This window comes from Heptranchias perlo, chromosome 8 (assembly GCF_035084215.1).
Source record: "Heptranchias perlo isolate sHepPer1 chromosome 8, sHepPer1.hap1, whole genome shotgun sequence".
Taxonomy (NCBI): Eukaryota; Metazoa; Chordata; class Chondrichthyes; order Hexanchiformes; family Hexanchidae; genus Heptranchias; species Heptranchias perlo.
Window position 1 is genome coordinate 84,662,694 of NC_090332.1, and position 14,553 is coordinate 84,677,246.

At 41.9% G+C, this 14,553-nt stretch overlaps 1 protein-coding gene across 1 annotated transcript in view; it reads left to right on the forward strand.

The window, feature by feature from the left end:
* The first annotated feature begins 2,351 nt into the window (after positions 1-2,351).
* Positions 2,352-14,553, forward strand: part of slx4ip (SLX4 interacting protein) — a 70,819-nt gene continuing 58,617 nt past the window's right edge. Inside the window, 2 exon segments of the mRNA XM_067989448.1 lie at positions 2,352-2,543; positions 8,805-8,917. Coding sequence (XP_067845549.1) covers positions 8,891-8,917 — 27 coding nt within the window. The 5' untranslated portion in view covers positions 2,352-2,543; positions 8,805-8,890.

The window sequence follows — 14,553 nt, forward strand, 5'->3', positions numbered from 1 at the left end:
ACAAATCTGCAGTCCAGACTGACCTGAAGGTGCCTGAGCCAGAAAACAGTAAGTGTGCTACAATTTGTTTCAGGTTCCTCAGATTAGGCAGGGGAAAATTAGTCAAGAATCCTGCTCCTGATCTCTATCCACTAACTCACTGGAAAGTGTGTTCGTAAGGCAACCAGCAAGCAGTCAGTTGTGATGGTCCCTCTGGATTGAACAGGTTACTAGCATTCACCGTCTGGGCTCACACTTGAATAATGAGAACTTGGACTCGGTGGCAGAGGGTGACTGGTGCCTGTGTAACTGTAACATAACAAAGAGTGAAGGATGGGTGTGGAGAAAATTGGCAGAAAGAGGTAGCAAAAAATATTAGCATTATCCTATGTATAGACCATGCTTACCAATGAAGTGTCTCTGGAGCCAAGCAAAAACCCAAAATTGCAAGTCTTAATAGGAAGAGTAATACACAAGGATAAAATATCTCTCTGCATGTAAAATTTTCACATAACAAAACATCCCAGGCTGTCTGACAGCAGTGGACATGAGATGAGTAGGAAAGAAGTTAGGGGAGGTGACCAAAAGCGTTACATTTTGAGAAGGTTTTTGAAGAATGGGAGCGAGGAGGCAAGGCAGTTCAGAGAGTTCCAAAGTAAAGGGGCGTGGTGGTTGAAATCTCTTCCACTGATAGTGAAGAGGCAGGCATGGCAGTCAGCCAGAAGAACTCAGCATGCATGCTAGGACGTACGGCTGAAGATTAGAGATAGGGTGAAGAATAGCCATGCAGCCATTTGAGGATGAAGATTTTAAAATCAATATGCTGGGGGGCAGAGAGCCAATGGAAGTTGGCGTAAATCAGAGCAGATAGGTGTGCAGACTCTGGTGTGTCAGGTCTGTAGCCCATACCCTAAGGAAAAGTTGGAGCTTGTGCAGAATGCAGTTGTGGAGAAATCAAACTTATGAGGTAACCAAAGACATGGATGAGGATTTCAACAGTTGGGGCTGTAGGGAGTGAAAATAGGCAAGTCTTGTCAATGGATTGGACACACAGAATTGCAGGTACAGCAAGCAATTAGGAAGGCAAATGGCATGTTGACCTTTACTGCAAGGGGGTTGGAGTACAAGAGTAAAGAAGTCTTGCTACAATTGTATAGGTCTTTGGTGAGACCACACCTGGAGTACTGTACACACTTTTGGTCTCCTTATCTAAGGAAGGATATACTTGCCTGAGAAGCGGTCCAACAAAGATTCACTAGATTGATTCCTGGGAGGAGAGGGTTGTCCGATTAAGTAAAACGGCCCTATATTCTCTGGAATTTAGAAAAATGAGAAGTGATCTCATTGAAACATGTAAGATTCTGAGGGGACTTGACAGGGTAGATGCTGAGAGGTTGTTTCCCCTGGCTGGAGAGTCTAGAACTAGGGGACACAGTCTCAGGATAAGGGGTCGGCCATTTAAGACTGAGATGAGAAGTAATTTCTTCACTTAAGGGTTGTGAACCTTTGGAATTCTCTACCTCAGAGGGCTGTGGATGCTGAGTCGTTGAGTACATTCAAGGCTGAGACAGATTGATTTTTGGGGTCTAGGGGAATCAAGGGATATGGGGATCGGGCAGGAAAGTTGAGTTGAGGTCGAAGATCAGCCGTGATCTTATTGAATGGCGGAGCAGGCTCGAGGGGCCGAATGGCCAATCCTGCTCCTGTTTCTTATTGGGTTTGTGGCTCCAGTTCAGAGCTGAGCAAGATACCTTCAACACAAGTGTACAGCCAGATAAGGAAGAATCAGCACCTGAGGCGTAAATATTCTGGCAATCTTGCCTGTGCGGTTATATAAAATTTTAAAAAAAGTTCTAGTTCATCTACAGCTTGATGTTTAGTCGGCAGCAGAGGGATGGGGGCAGAAAGGTCTTCGGTCACCCTTCAACATTTTAAAAACGAATGACGGAGAGGCGAGGAGAGTGTTTCCTTCACCTTGGGAGCACAGTTTGCACCTTTCCTTTCAAATCATGCAAATACCGCTAACTGTACAGCGGGCAATTAAACCGCCTCCCTTCACTCACTCACTCACCTTGAGACGCTGCCACAGCCGCTTCCCATCTTGTACAGGCCCTGGGTGGAAAGAAGGGCCTTCCTCCCCCGCCGGGACTCTTCGGACAACCGACTTCCGGTTAGCTCCGCTTGGAAATCCACAATATTTTTTTTTTAAATTGGGTTTTAACGGTCTGTGCAATAAAAAAAAAATTAACGAATGGGCTGGACATCGATCACATCACCCGTCCTGGTAATCTACAGTCGGTCTTTCACGTTAAAAGATAATTCCGGCATTAATGTAGCCATCTATTATAGAGATATAGTCTAATTAGATCTATCGCTTTTATTTTTGTTCTGGAGGAGGAGGAGGAGGGATTGTGTGAAATATATATATTTTTAGTGGAGACTTGAGATGGGGAGGGAGGAGGCGACAGTGAACCGGGTCGGGAACTGGACCAGGGTCGGCAGCGCGCGTGCGCTGTTGAGAGCCCGGTTTGAACGAGGCGGCGGGTTCGAAACGGTTGGAGTTGGTGAGGCGCGCGAGGGGGTTAGTGAGCGCGTGGCGGTGGTGGTGGGTGTGGGGCGGTGGTGGTGGGTGTGGGGCGGTGGTGGTGGGTGTGGGGGGGTGGGGGTGGGTGGGGGGGTGGTGGGTGTGGGGGGGTGGGGGTGGGGGGGTGGTGGTGGGTGGGGGGGGTGTGTGGTGGGTGGGGGGGGTGTGTGGTGGGGGGGGGGGAGAGTGTGTGGGGGGGTGGAGAAGGGAGAGAGTGTGGGTGAGGGAGAGAGTGTGGGGGGGAGGTGGGTGATGGGGGCAGTGGGAGGTGGGTGTGTGTGGGGGTGGAGAAGGGAGAGAGTTGGTGGGGGGAGTGTTTGTGGGGGAGAGTGTGGGTGATGGGGGAGAGTGTGGGTGATGGGGGGAGTGGGGAAGGGAGAGTGGGGGTGGGGGGAGTGTTTGTGGGGGAGTGTGTGCGTGTGTGGAGGGATGTGGGGGGGGGCGAGGGTGTGGGGAGTAGGGTTTGTGTGAGGGGGGGGGGTTGTGGTGGGTCTCAGGCTGCAAGGCTCCCTTGCCCCACGGTGACCACTTCTCCGTTACACACTTTCAGGTACCGTGTAGCACATCTGTTTAGCAGTCAGGTGCAAACTGGGGTGTTAATGTGATGCGGGGCAACCAGCCAGCACCAACCTCAACACCTTTTCTTTGTTGATTATCTATTTCTTCAGCTGCTTTTTTTAAGGCAGTGTTGTCCAATTGCACTAGCCCACATGTGGCTAATTGGGAATCCAGATATGTTTAATTACATTTCTGATTAGTAAATTTTTAAAAAAGAGTAATACACAACCATGGTTGGGTATGTAATCTTAATACTCATATTTAACAACTTGCATTTATGTAGCACCTTTAACATAGTGAAACATCCCAAGGTGCTTCACAGGAGCAATTATCAAACAGAATGTGACACCGAGTCACATAAGGAGATATTAGAACAGGTGACCAAAAGCTTGGCCAAATTGGTAGGTTTTAAGGAGCGTCTGAGGGGAAGAGGTTTCAGGAGGGAATTCCAGAACTTAGGGCCTAGGTAGCTGAAAGCACGGCCGCCAATGGTGGAGCGAAGACAAATTGGGGATGGGCAAGAGGCCAGAATTGGAGGAGCGCAGAGATCTCGGAGGGTTGTAGGGCTGGAGGATGTTAGAGATTTACGTGGTATATGCATATGTACTTCAAAATTTTTGTGCACTTGTTGGTAAAATGAAAAGATGAAAAACAGACTGAGAGTATTTTTTTTATTATTATGACTACTTCCTTTGTTACTGAGTGGTGGTAGACATTTAAGTAAATATACACACATGAAATATATTTACCTGTACTGTGTGAGTGTATGTGAACATTTTCTACTAAAGTTAGTGCATGTGGATAAAATGGTGTTGCCGTAGCCACCCCTGTGGCTAGTCAGCAATTTATATTGGACAACACTGTTTTAAGGGTGCCTAATAATCCAGCATTGAATGATAAAAGAAAAACAACTAGATTTGTTATGGTTGAAGAAACCCCTGTACATACATTCTAACCATCAGCATTTCACGGCTTATGTCCACTTGTCAGTGTTTGCTGATAAAAAACAAATCAGAGTGGGATTTATACTGGCTGACTGCTTTCTACAGGTTGCTCCAGAGCTGCATATGCATGGCCACAATTAGGTGACTGCTGTGCTGGCTCATAATCAAAGCACCCAGTGGCAGGTGAGCAAGCCAAATTTGTTGTGCCTTATGTGCTGAAACTCACTGATCAATGAGATCAGAGAGGTTGTAAGTAATAAAGATGTGTTGATGGGTATAATAAAGTCAGATTACAAACATGTGTATCAGTTGCTGAGGCCTTGAAACTAATTTCTTCAAGGTGATCCTAATGTTTGGATAAGCATTTCACACGCTGCCTAATCCCAGTTCAGTTGCTAATAAACACTAAATATGGAATATAATTCCCTCCATTTTCAGAAAGTTTGAACAATACATTTTTGCTAAAATACTTTGGCGATCCAAGTTCAAATGCATTTGGGCTATAAGTATTTAGACTGAATTAGCCCCACTTAATTATTAATGTACGTATCAACCGTCAGCATTTGACTGCTGCTTAAGGGGAGAATGGGAGTGCTTTAGGGAGAACAGTGTTAGGGACCACAGCTGCTTTTTGTGAGGCCGGTGAATTGGATTCCATTTCAGGCATGCTTGGTTTTTGAGTGCAGTTATTGTTTCTATCCACAAGAAAGGGGATCCTAGTAAGCCCAAAAACCATTGAGGAAATACACTTAAGGTTGTTCTTTGTAATATTGTGGCATACATATTAGGTGCTTTGGAAGGCTGCAGAGTAATCTGAAAGGAATAGGCTGGATTTTGCTCTTTTGAGGAATGTGTAGGGTTGTTTTTGGCTTTGTATGGGATTGCAAAGCACCCTAAGGTCAAAGAATTTGACCTAGTGGTTGCCAAGGTCCTGTCTGTCCCTTCAGGTGGATGTAAACAATCCCATGGCACTATTCGAAGAAAAGCAGGGGAGCTCTCCTGGTATTCTGACCAACATTTATCCAGCAACCATCATCGCTAAAACAGATTATCTGACCATTTATTTCATTGCTGTTTATGGTACCTTACTGTGTGAAAATTGGTTGCCACATTTCCCTACACTATAACATTGGCTACACTTCAAAAGTACTTCATTACTTGTGAAGTGCCTTGGGATGTCATGAAGGCAGGAAAGGCCCTCATGAACAAACTGGAAACTATAGGAGTACACAGCCAAATTTTGGATTTCATCTGGGATTTGTACCCCAATTCCAAGCTCTGTGTTAGGGTGGATGGGAGAACTTGCTGCAAAAATGCAAATTATTATGTTCTTCAATATTTATTTGCACTGAAAACTGAGGGTAATTTTAACCTAACCCGCCAGGCGGGAAACCGATGGGAACTGATTCCATCAGTATCCTACTTGAATAGTTAGGTTAAAATTACCCCCGTTATTATAATATTTACATTTCTATTTCAATCAGTTCATTATAAGTAAACCTACAATCCATTATTAGTTATATTATTACTTTATTCATCTATAGTACAAAAAGCAGTCGAGTGGGGAGTTGAAGCGAGACTCTCCTTGGGGATGCTCTCACGTGCCTCCTAGTGGTTGGTCATAGCATGTCAGTGGCAAACTTTTGAGAGGAGAGAGCCTGCCTATCTCTTACATAGAATGTACAGCACAGAAACAGGCCATTCGGCCCAACAGGTCCATGCTGGTGTTTATGCTCCACACGAGCCTCCTCCCTCCCTGCTTCGTCTAACCCTATTAGCATATCCTTTTATTCCTTTCTCCCTCACGTGTTTATCTGGCTTCTCCTTAAATGCGTCTGTGCTAGTTGCCTCAACTATTCCTTGTGGTAGTGAGTTCCACATTCTAACCACTCTCTGGGGTAAGAAGTTTTTCTCGAATTCCCCATTGGATTTATTAGTGACTATCTTATATTTATGTTCCCTAGTTCTGGTCTCCCCCGCAAGTGGTAACATCCTCTCTACGTCTACCCTATCAAACCCTTTCATAATCTTAAAGACCTCTATCAGGTCACCCCTCAGTCAGCCCCAGCCTGTTCAATTTTTCCTGATAGGTATAACCTCTCAGTTCTGGTATCATCCTAGTAAATCTTTTTTGTACCTTCTCCAGTGCCTCTATATCCTTTCTATAATATGGAGACCAGAACTGTTCACAGTACTCAAGTGTGATCTAACCAAGGTTCCACACAAGTTTAACATAACTTCTCTGCTTTTCAATTCTACCCCTTTATGCAATGAATAACAGGGTTGAGTCACTACAGAGTAGTTACTTTTTTAAAATTGTGTATGCAGTTTTGTAAGTAATGAGTATTTTGATGCAAGCCAAATTAATTAATTGCCAACTGGTGTGGTTAAGGTGAAGGACTACATTTGATCTGCTTAGACCCAGTTTGGCAGAAATCCTCTGACAACACCTCAGTATATTTTTAGTCCAGATTATAATTTCTACAATTGACAGGCTGTGTAGGTATTGGGTGTAAAATGTAATTTTAAACAAGTTGGGACTTGATCAGCCTGCTTGTCAGCACGTTATTATACAAGTCATTTAATGTGCATTGAACCAGGAAACACTGTTTCAACAATAGTTTAATGTACAAGAAGTATTCTAAGTATTTCAATATTCTGAGTATCTCAGTATTCCAAGTATCTCAATAGTCAATATTACAGAATAATATTGGTCTGGGAAAATTTGAACATTTGCATTGTTACATTTTATAGTATACTTCCGCTAACAAATTTAAAATGCAGGATGTTACAAATGCAAATTGTAAAACTGATTGCTTTCTTTGGTATTTACGGGCTGGCATTTGGCCATTTTCTCTGAGAGCAGGAAAAAATGGAAATTGTAAATACAGTGCCACTCCAGGAAGGCTTGTATAATCCCTAGTCTGTGCTGTGTGAATTAATCTCAACCAAAGTGGGAGTAGGGATGCTACAGTTGATCTCACTGCCTCTAGTTTAGGAATATTTAGTTTACTATCCAGCAAGCCCTATTGAAAGTCCAGATGTGTGGATGTCAGGTGAGGATTGGATTGGGCTCTGCTGTGGTGATCCTTGCAGTTGAATAACCCATTGACACTTGCTGTTAAGGCCCACACGTGATGGAACCTGAGTGAGGTAAAGGAGGCTGCTCAGCACCTGTGTTATCCCAGTGAGGAGCCAATGCTTTCAGAATATGGGAGGAGGGGGAGGAGGGGGAGGGGGGAGAGGAGGGGAGAAATTGGCAACAAAAGTAATCACATGGTAGAATTTCCAAATTGAAAAGTTAAATATTAAACTTAAGTAAGTGTATCCTCATTTCTTAACATCAACTTGCATTTATATAGCACTTTTAATTTATAATATTAAATACATTTCACATTGGCAGTGAAATCTAATCATCTTTGAGGGGCTTGGGAGGTAACCAGGGTCTCTCTGGGATCAAGTTGGCTCTAAAATGGCATGTCTGGTAATGGTTCTTTGGAATGGAGTCAATCCTCTATGAGGCAGATTCGGTAATCTGATACCTGAGCTCGTCGGGCCTTCAGTACTTAAGGATTTGTTGATGAATGACCAGCCAGTCTGGCTCATTAATAAGACTTGAAGGGGTAAACCTTGGAAGGGCTGGGATTCTTCTCGCTTGGCTCCAGATGACACTGCAAGCCAATGCCATAATTAGTAGGTTGGTTCTAGCTAGACAAGTGCTCTGTACTGATACATATACATTCCAATACATAGAAAAAGAAAAACTATTAGACCCATCAAAGATGCTCTTTTAAAAAGGCAATCATGGACTCTAACTATTTACTAATCTAAACTGCACAGTTCTAGATGGTTAAACTCCAACAGAACCCTTTTGCACACAGGGAGCATCTAATAACTTCAATGGTCCAGATGCACATGACAGGAATTGCAGATTTAAAAGTTCAATATCGAACTCAAGCTAAGTGTTGCCTTCATTTCCTACCTAAAAATAAACTGGTAGATGCTGAGTGTTCTCTACTTAGTGTAACACAAGTGTGATCTCTCCATGAAATACAATAACTTGACAAAAGTTAACTTGATAAAGGAAGTAGATATTTACTGGTGACTACACTAGTTATAAATTAGTAACAATGAGCCTACTTAGAGCATTGAATTACCACCAGTGATGCAGTAGACTTCATGTGATTTCTAAATTGTCAAAGAAGCCAGAAGCCTTTGAATTATTTGACATGTTTTGAAAGGATTTAGAGAGAAAGAACTTGCATTTCTATAGCGCCTTTCATATCCTCAAAACATCCTAAAGTGAATTACTTTTGAAATGTGTTACAAATATTAAATGTACAGCAAGGTACTACAAATAGCAAATGAGATAATAACCTGTTTTTGATAGTTAGTTGAGTGATAATTGGCGCAGGACACTGAGAACTCCCAACTACTCTTTGAATAGTGTTGTGGGATCTTTCATGTTCACCTGAACCATACAGGTGAGGCCTTGGTTTAATGTTTTATCCGAAAGATTCCGAAATTGGAATACTCCCTGTATTGCACTGAAATATCAGCCCAGAATATGTGCTGATGTCGTGAAGGTAGGCTGAAACCCACAATCTTGTGACTCATAGGTTAGAGTGCTGATCTGAGCCAAGCTGGCACTTAGTGTTTAATGTGGTGTTTATATCTAAGTAATATTTGATTCCCATTGTATTTTTTTTTTTACAAACTGTTTTTCTGTTTTCACTCAGGTTGGCTGCACTATTGTGTGAATGAGATGATAGTAATTTATTTAACTATCATTGCACATTAAGCAAGATATGTTTCTATTGCAGTGATGTCCTCGAACAAATTTGTTCTTAAGGTAAGACTACTTAATTTTTCCTTGAATGATACTTTTCCTTGTATAATTTCGCATTGTAAGTTACCATTGTCTATATAAAATCACTTCCTTATGAACGGAGAGTGCTTAGTTTATAGGGTGACAGGAAGAGGGAATTGCTGAATAAGACCAGTGGCACACAGAATGGAGTAATGGATTACTGTGCATGACTGATGGAGCCTCTTGACATACAGAGGCTGGACTGTACTCTTAGTTTATCTCCTCTGGGGTCTGACTGAGGTTGCCAGAGATTTTTCTCTGAAATTAAGTTCAATATTTGCTGTTATAAACTAGTTATTTTCTTCAATGTTCCCATGCAACATGAAAGTAATTCTCCTGCCATTCATGGAATTCTACCCCACTGCGAGTCACTGATTTCACAAGTGATAGGTCAGGAGAGAGAACTGGAGGATTAAAAATAATACCTTTCCCACCTCGCCCTAGTGAAAAACATTTTGTTATCCTGATAAAATATAATAGATAATGCAGCATTTTAAAATTGTTGCATAGAAAAATGATTGCAGTTGTTTTGGTAAACTTCTTTCTGCTCTTAGTCCTTATGCTAAACAAAATAGCTCATCCTGGATTATAGTTCCACAGGCTCCAACAACTGTTTGACAAGTCACCCAACTGGCAATTCTTAATGTTTGAGACCAAACAATGAATATTGGCAACTATTCTGCAATGGAAGCATCACTGCACAGGACCCTGAAGGTGGCAGTACAGGTAGATAAGGTTGTGAAGAAGGCATACGGAATGCTCTCCGTTATTAGCTGAGGTATAGAATACAAAAGCAGGGATGTTATGATGGAACTGTATAAAATGCTGGTAAGGCCACAGGTGGAGTATTGTGCGCAGTTCTGGTCACCACATTACAGGAAGGACGTGTTTGCTCTGGAGAGAGTGCAGAGAAGATTCACAAGAATGTTGCCAGGGCTTGAAAATTGCAGTAGGGGTTATTAGAGAGTCACAACATAGCTTCTGGAAAAGAAAGTCATGTCTTACCAACTTGATTGAATTTCTTCAGGAGATAATCTGAGTCAATCCCATTTAGATGGCTACACAACATAAGAATGAATAGATGCTTTTTGTACATGCTTATATCAACCAACAGGAAAATATAATTTCACTGATGTAGATTGGGAAATCAAGACATAGATTATAGAAAGATGTTATCTCAAATTTTGCACTGTTGAGCCCTAGAGAAAGAGCGCATCTTAGGTGAGCTTTTAGAACTGGCCAGAGCACTTGATCTAGCCACATATTGTGCAGCAGATGTGGAAACTAAGCAACAAGTCTCTTATCAACTGGATGAACATTAAGTGTAAACTATGTTGTGCTAAGCGAAACCACAGTCAAGCCAGGTCAGCTCCAATCATATGTGTTATTACTGCACTGGAAATTATACCCATATGGAAGATTGTCTAGCAAAGGGCAATAAATGTCATGCGTGCAGGAAATTAAATGATTTCACCCAGTGCTGTCAGTTATCCAATTGTAGACATCTACAAAAGCATCCAATGAAAAATGGTGGCCCAGGTACATAACTACAAAAATATAGTCAATCAAAACTCTATATTATGCAGCAAGTAAAACTGAAAAGGTACCTACTTTATGCAGGGTCGGAGATGACACATATCGTTGTACTTCACTACGAACCCCCTCGGTACCGGCACAAAAGATCGTTTAATCAGCGTATTCACTGTACTTGGGTTTGGCGATTTGCTGATCAGAAAAATGAAGAAATGACCAATTTTAATTGAACATAATTTTATTGTGTTAAAAAATCTATACAGTGTAAATTGCTTCATATTATTTGTGATTTTCTCAATGCACGGTGTTTCTATCTTGTTAACCAGTCCGAAAAGATCCTCAGCTCCAGATAACTGTGTGAATTTTCACACACATGCGATTGCCTTTCTGATTTCATCCAGTGAAGGGGTAACTGGTTCTCTGCCTTCCATGTCCTAATCACCAGAAGTTTCCTCATCCTCTCCCCGACTCAATGTCACTGATTTATTAATGTCCTCATTGCTCAGAGTTGCTTGTGTAGGGGCTTGGGTTTCTTCAAATTCAATTTCCTGTAATTTTCTTTCTGAAATTCCCAGTGTATCGCATTCCTCTCTATCAGACCTCTTATCAGGCAACGAATGCATACGTCATGCTGGATTCACACTACAATAGGTTATCTTTCAATTAGCCTCTGTTTGAATTCCATCGTTGTATTCGGGTCGGTCCGAGTAGATCCTGCTGAAGTGTTCATTGTAGTAGGGCTAATTTCCATTGAAAATAATCAGGACTTACCATTGGAATTGTTAAAACCAGGGGTTTATTGTAAACAGGGTTCATTATAGTGAACTTATACTCTACTTATTCATAATATCAGAACAGTACATTATTAATTCAGTAACTAGCAACAAGTCAAAGACAATAGTATATTTTCAAACGGTCATAATTCAAGCCACTGTCGATTCTGGTTGTCCATAGAATATTATTGACGAATCCAATTATCAATCTACTGTTGCTTATTCTGAATCTCAAGTGAATCTCCATATCCAGTTATTTCCATTTGGTACAGATGCCTCTTCCAATGCTTGATATTGAGTCCAGCAGCCAAGCAGTCTCAGCTGATATGTTTGTCGTAAAAGGAAAGACTGGTCTACCTTCAACAGTATATAGCATCAATATATCAGGATTACTGCTTCTGTTTGCTGTCTAATGATCCTGTTGCTGGAAAGTGTATCGTGATGGTCGCACAGCTGACTAACTTACAACCTGTGTTGGCTCACTGATCAAGATTGGTCATTTGGCCAAGGTACTGGAAGACAGCCATCATCCATGGAACTGTACCCTAACATCAGACACTGCACACTGCTTTCAGAAGCTGGGAGGAGTTTGGGGGGAAGCACTTCTCTATGCTTGCCCTTTCCTTTTAAAATCAACTTTTTGTCTACATTGTTTTTCAAATGTACTTTTATTCTTTATCAAATCTTTGCTGAGATCAAGTCATGGTACTTTGTCACTTATTGGGATTCTGCTTAATAATGTACATTGGTTGAGACTATCTGTACAGTAACCCAGAAGAGGGAGCACTTGAGTTGCATTTATTTATAATGTTCTGCAGGCAATATTCCTTATGCAAAAATATGTAATGTCACTTCAATTTTAGAAGAATTTGACATTTCTTTAGCATCTCTTACTCTCACTATGATATCCTTGCTTCCTTTAAAAAAAAACGATGTGCAGGATTCAGTTCAACTAGAATCACTAATCAATTTTCAGTCCAAGGTATTTAAAATTGAATAGATACAAAACTGGAAGTGTATGTGAATCAGCGGTCCAAGAATAATGTACGACAGCAATTCTATATAACATAAGTTCCCAATTATATTCAGTCACTGTCCACTTAAGTCAGTCATCAACCTTACCAAGCACTGGTATAACTATTAAGAATGTTATAACAACAATTGTGTTCTCCCTTTGTACTATAAATTTGTGTACAAAAGAATCCATAGCACAACTAATGAAATTTCCTTCTTCTAGTTTTGCATGGAAATGAGGAAATGAACAAACTCGATGATTCAAGCAATATTGCTTTAAATTTCCTCATTTAATGTTCCCGAAGAAAAGCCGATCAGTGATCACAGAACTGTCAGCTTAGCTCTATTCAAAATAGTTTACGACAGTCTACATAATTAATTTTTGTCCCGCCCACAGAGGTTTTTCACTTCTGGCTGGTCAATCATCGCTGTCAATTATTGCTCGCTTCTGCTCATCAGCAGAAGTGAGTGATGATTGACAGTGATAATTGACCAGCCAGAAGCAAAACACTTCCATGGGTGGGACAAAAGTTGATATAAAGGCCCATGTTCACACTACCTTTCACTTCAAAACTACTGTGCAGTCAGTTCCAAGCTGTGAATTTGGCCACAGTCCACCATTTGAAGACCCCTGAATTATCTGACATTCTACTAGCAGTAATGTTAGCTTGGTTCGGTTGGCTGCAGTCACACTTCTGAGTCAGATTGTTGTGCTTCAGAGTTCCACAGCAGGACTTGAGTGCATAATCTAGGCTGACACTTCAGTGCAGTACGAAGGGAGTGCTGAATTGATGGAGGCGCTGTGCTTCAGATGTGATGTTAAACTGAGGTCTATTTACCTGTTCAAGTGGATGTTAAAGATCCCACGGTGCTGTGTGAAGAAGTGTTGGGAATTCTCATTCAACCAACACCACCAAAATCAAATTAACTGGTTATTCATCTCGCTGTTGATGCAAACTGGCTGTAGTGTTTGCCTACACAATAACAATCACTGAACTTCACAGTGTAATTAATTGTGTGAAGCACTTTGAGATCTTTCAATGATGTGCTCTGTAAATACAAATATTCAATTGCAACCTTCTGAAGTAATGATTAACATTTTAGAGCATAGCACTGCCATTTGATAGTCAGCTTACCTTCATTATTTTGCATTTGTACATGAATGAATTCGGAACCTCTACATGTAGGTTTTTTGATTACCATCAAAAGTACTCTATTGCACTATGCTGCAATGGAAGTAATGCAAGATGACATCAGACATTTAGAGAGGAATTATTTCTACACAATCCCACCCAAAATTGGGCAGGATTGCAGCAGGAAATGGGGGAAAATTTGGGCAGTGAGGTCTACCACCACCTCACTGACCTGTCTGAAATTTCTCTACCCCTCCCACACTGAGGCCACCACTGGCTGCTACTTCCCCACCCATCCCATGTAAATGGTGTTGGGAGCAGGGCTCACGTACCGAGATGATTGCCCTCCACCCCATTTACTGCTGCTTCCCAGGGCTGCTATATGGAGGATGGCAGTATGCCTTAGGACGTGGTGGTAAAAGTCTTGAAGGCCCCTGCCCTCCGTAGAGGGAGTGGACCTTGTAGCAGCCTCTTCTTCCTCCAGTGTCAGCTACAAACACTTAACTGCTGAAGGCTTTGACCTCGGCCGAATCCTTCAGTGGAAGGATCTATAGGACGCTTCTGTCTCTTTAAGATCTCTCGTTGCCTCTTCTGGTGCTGCAACACTGCTGGGATTTTCCATCCTCGCAGAGGGCTCCTTCTTGATGGCAGGAATCCTGCACGGTGCTTGGCGTGCACACAGGACTAACCCCAACCCAGAAAAATGGGTCGGGCTTGGGTGGATCGAGAGGCAGAAAACACACCCCACTGGAACTCTGCCCCATAGGGAAGAATCCTGGCATTGATTCTATCTTTCTATGATTCTATGATGTGCTCTTACGTGCAGCAGAAATGATAAAACATCTGCATTGTTTTAAAAGTCACTTTTTTTACTGTTGACACATACATTGCTGCCTCCTAGCATCTCACTCTTTAGCAAGAAGGATAGGATGGTCTCTAAACAACATCTCACTGATAAGAGGTAGCATTTTGTGTTGAAGGAATGGTCCTGCCAGTTTTGTTACACTCCACACTCTGACGAGAAACACTGTGCTCCGACTAATGTCCTGACTTAAAATTTAAGAAACTCTCCAGTAAGAATAAATGCATCAATTAAATTTGGATTTCAAATTTTCAGCTGCATAGATTGATCATCTAAAGAAAGAGTTAGCAGCTCACATCAGTT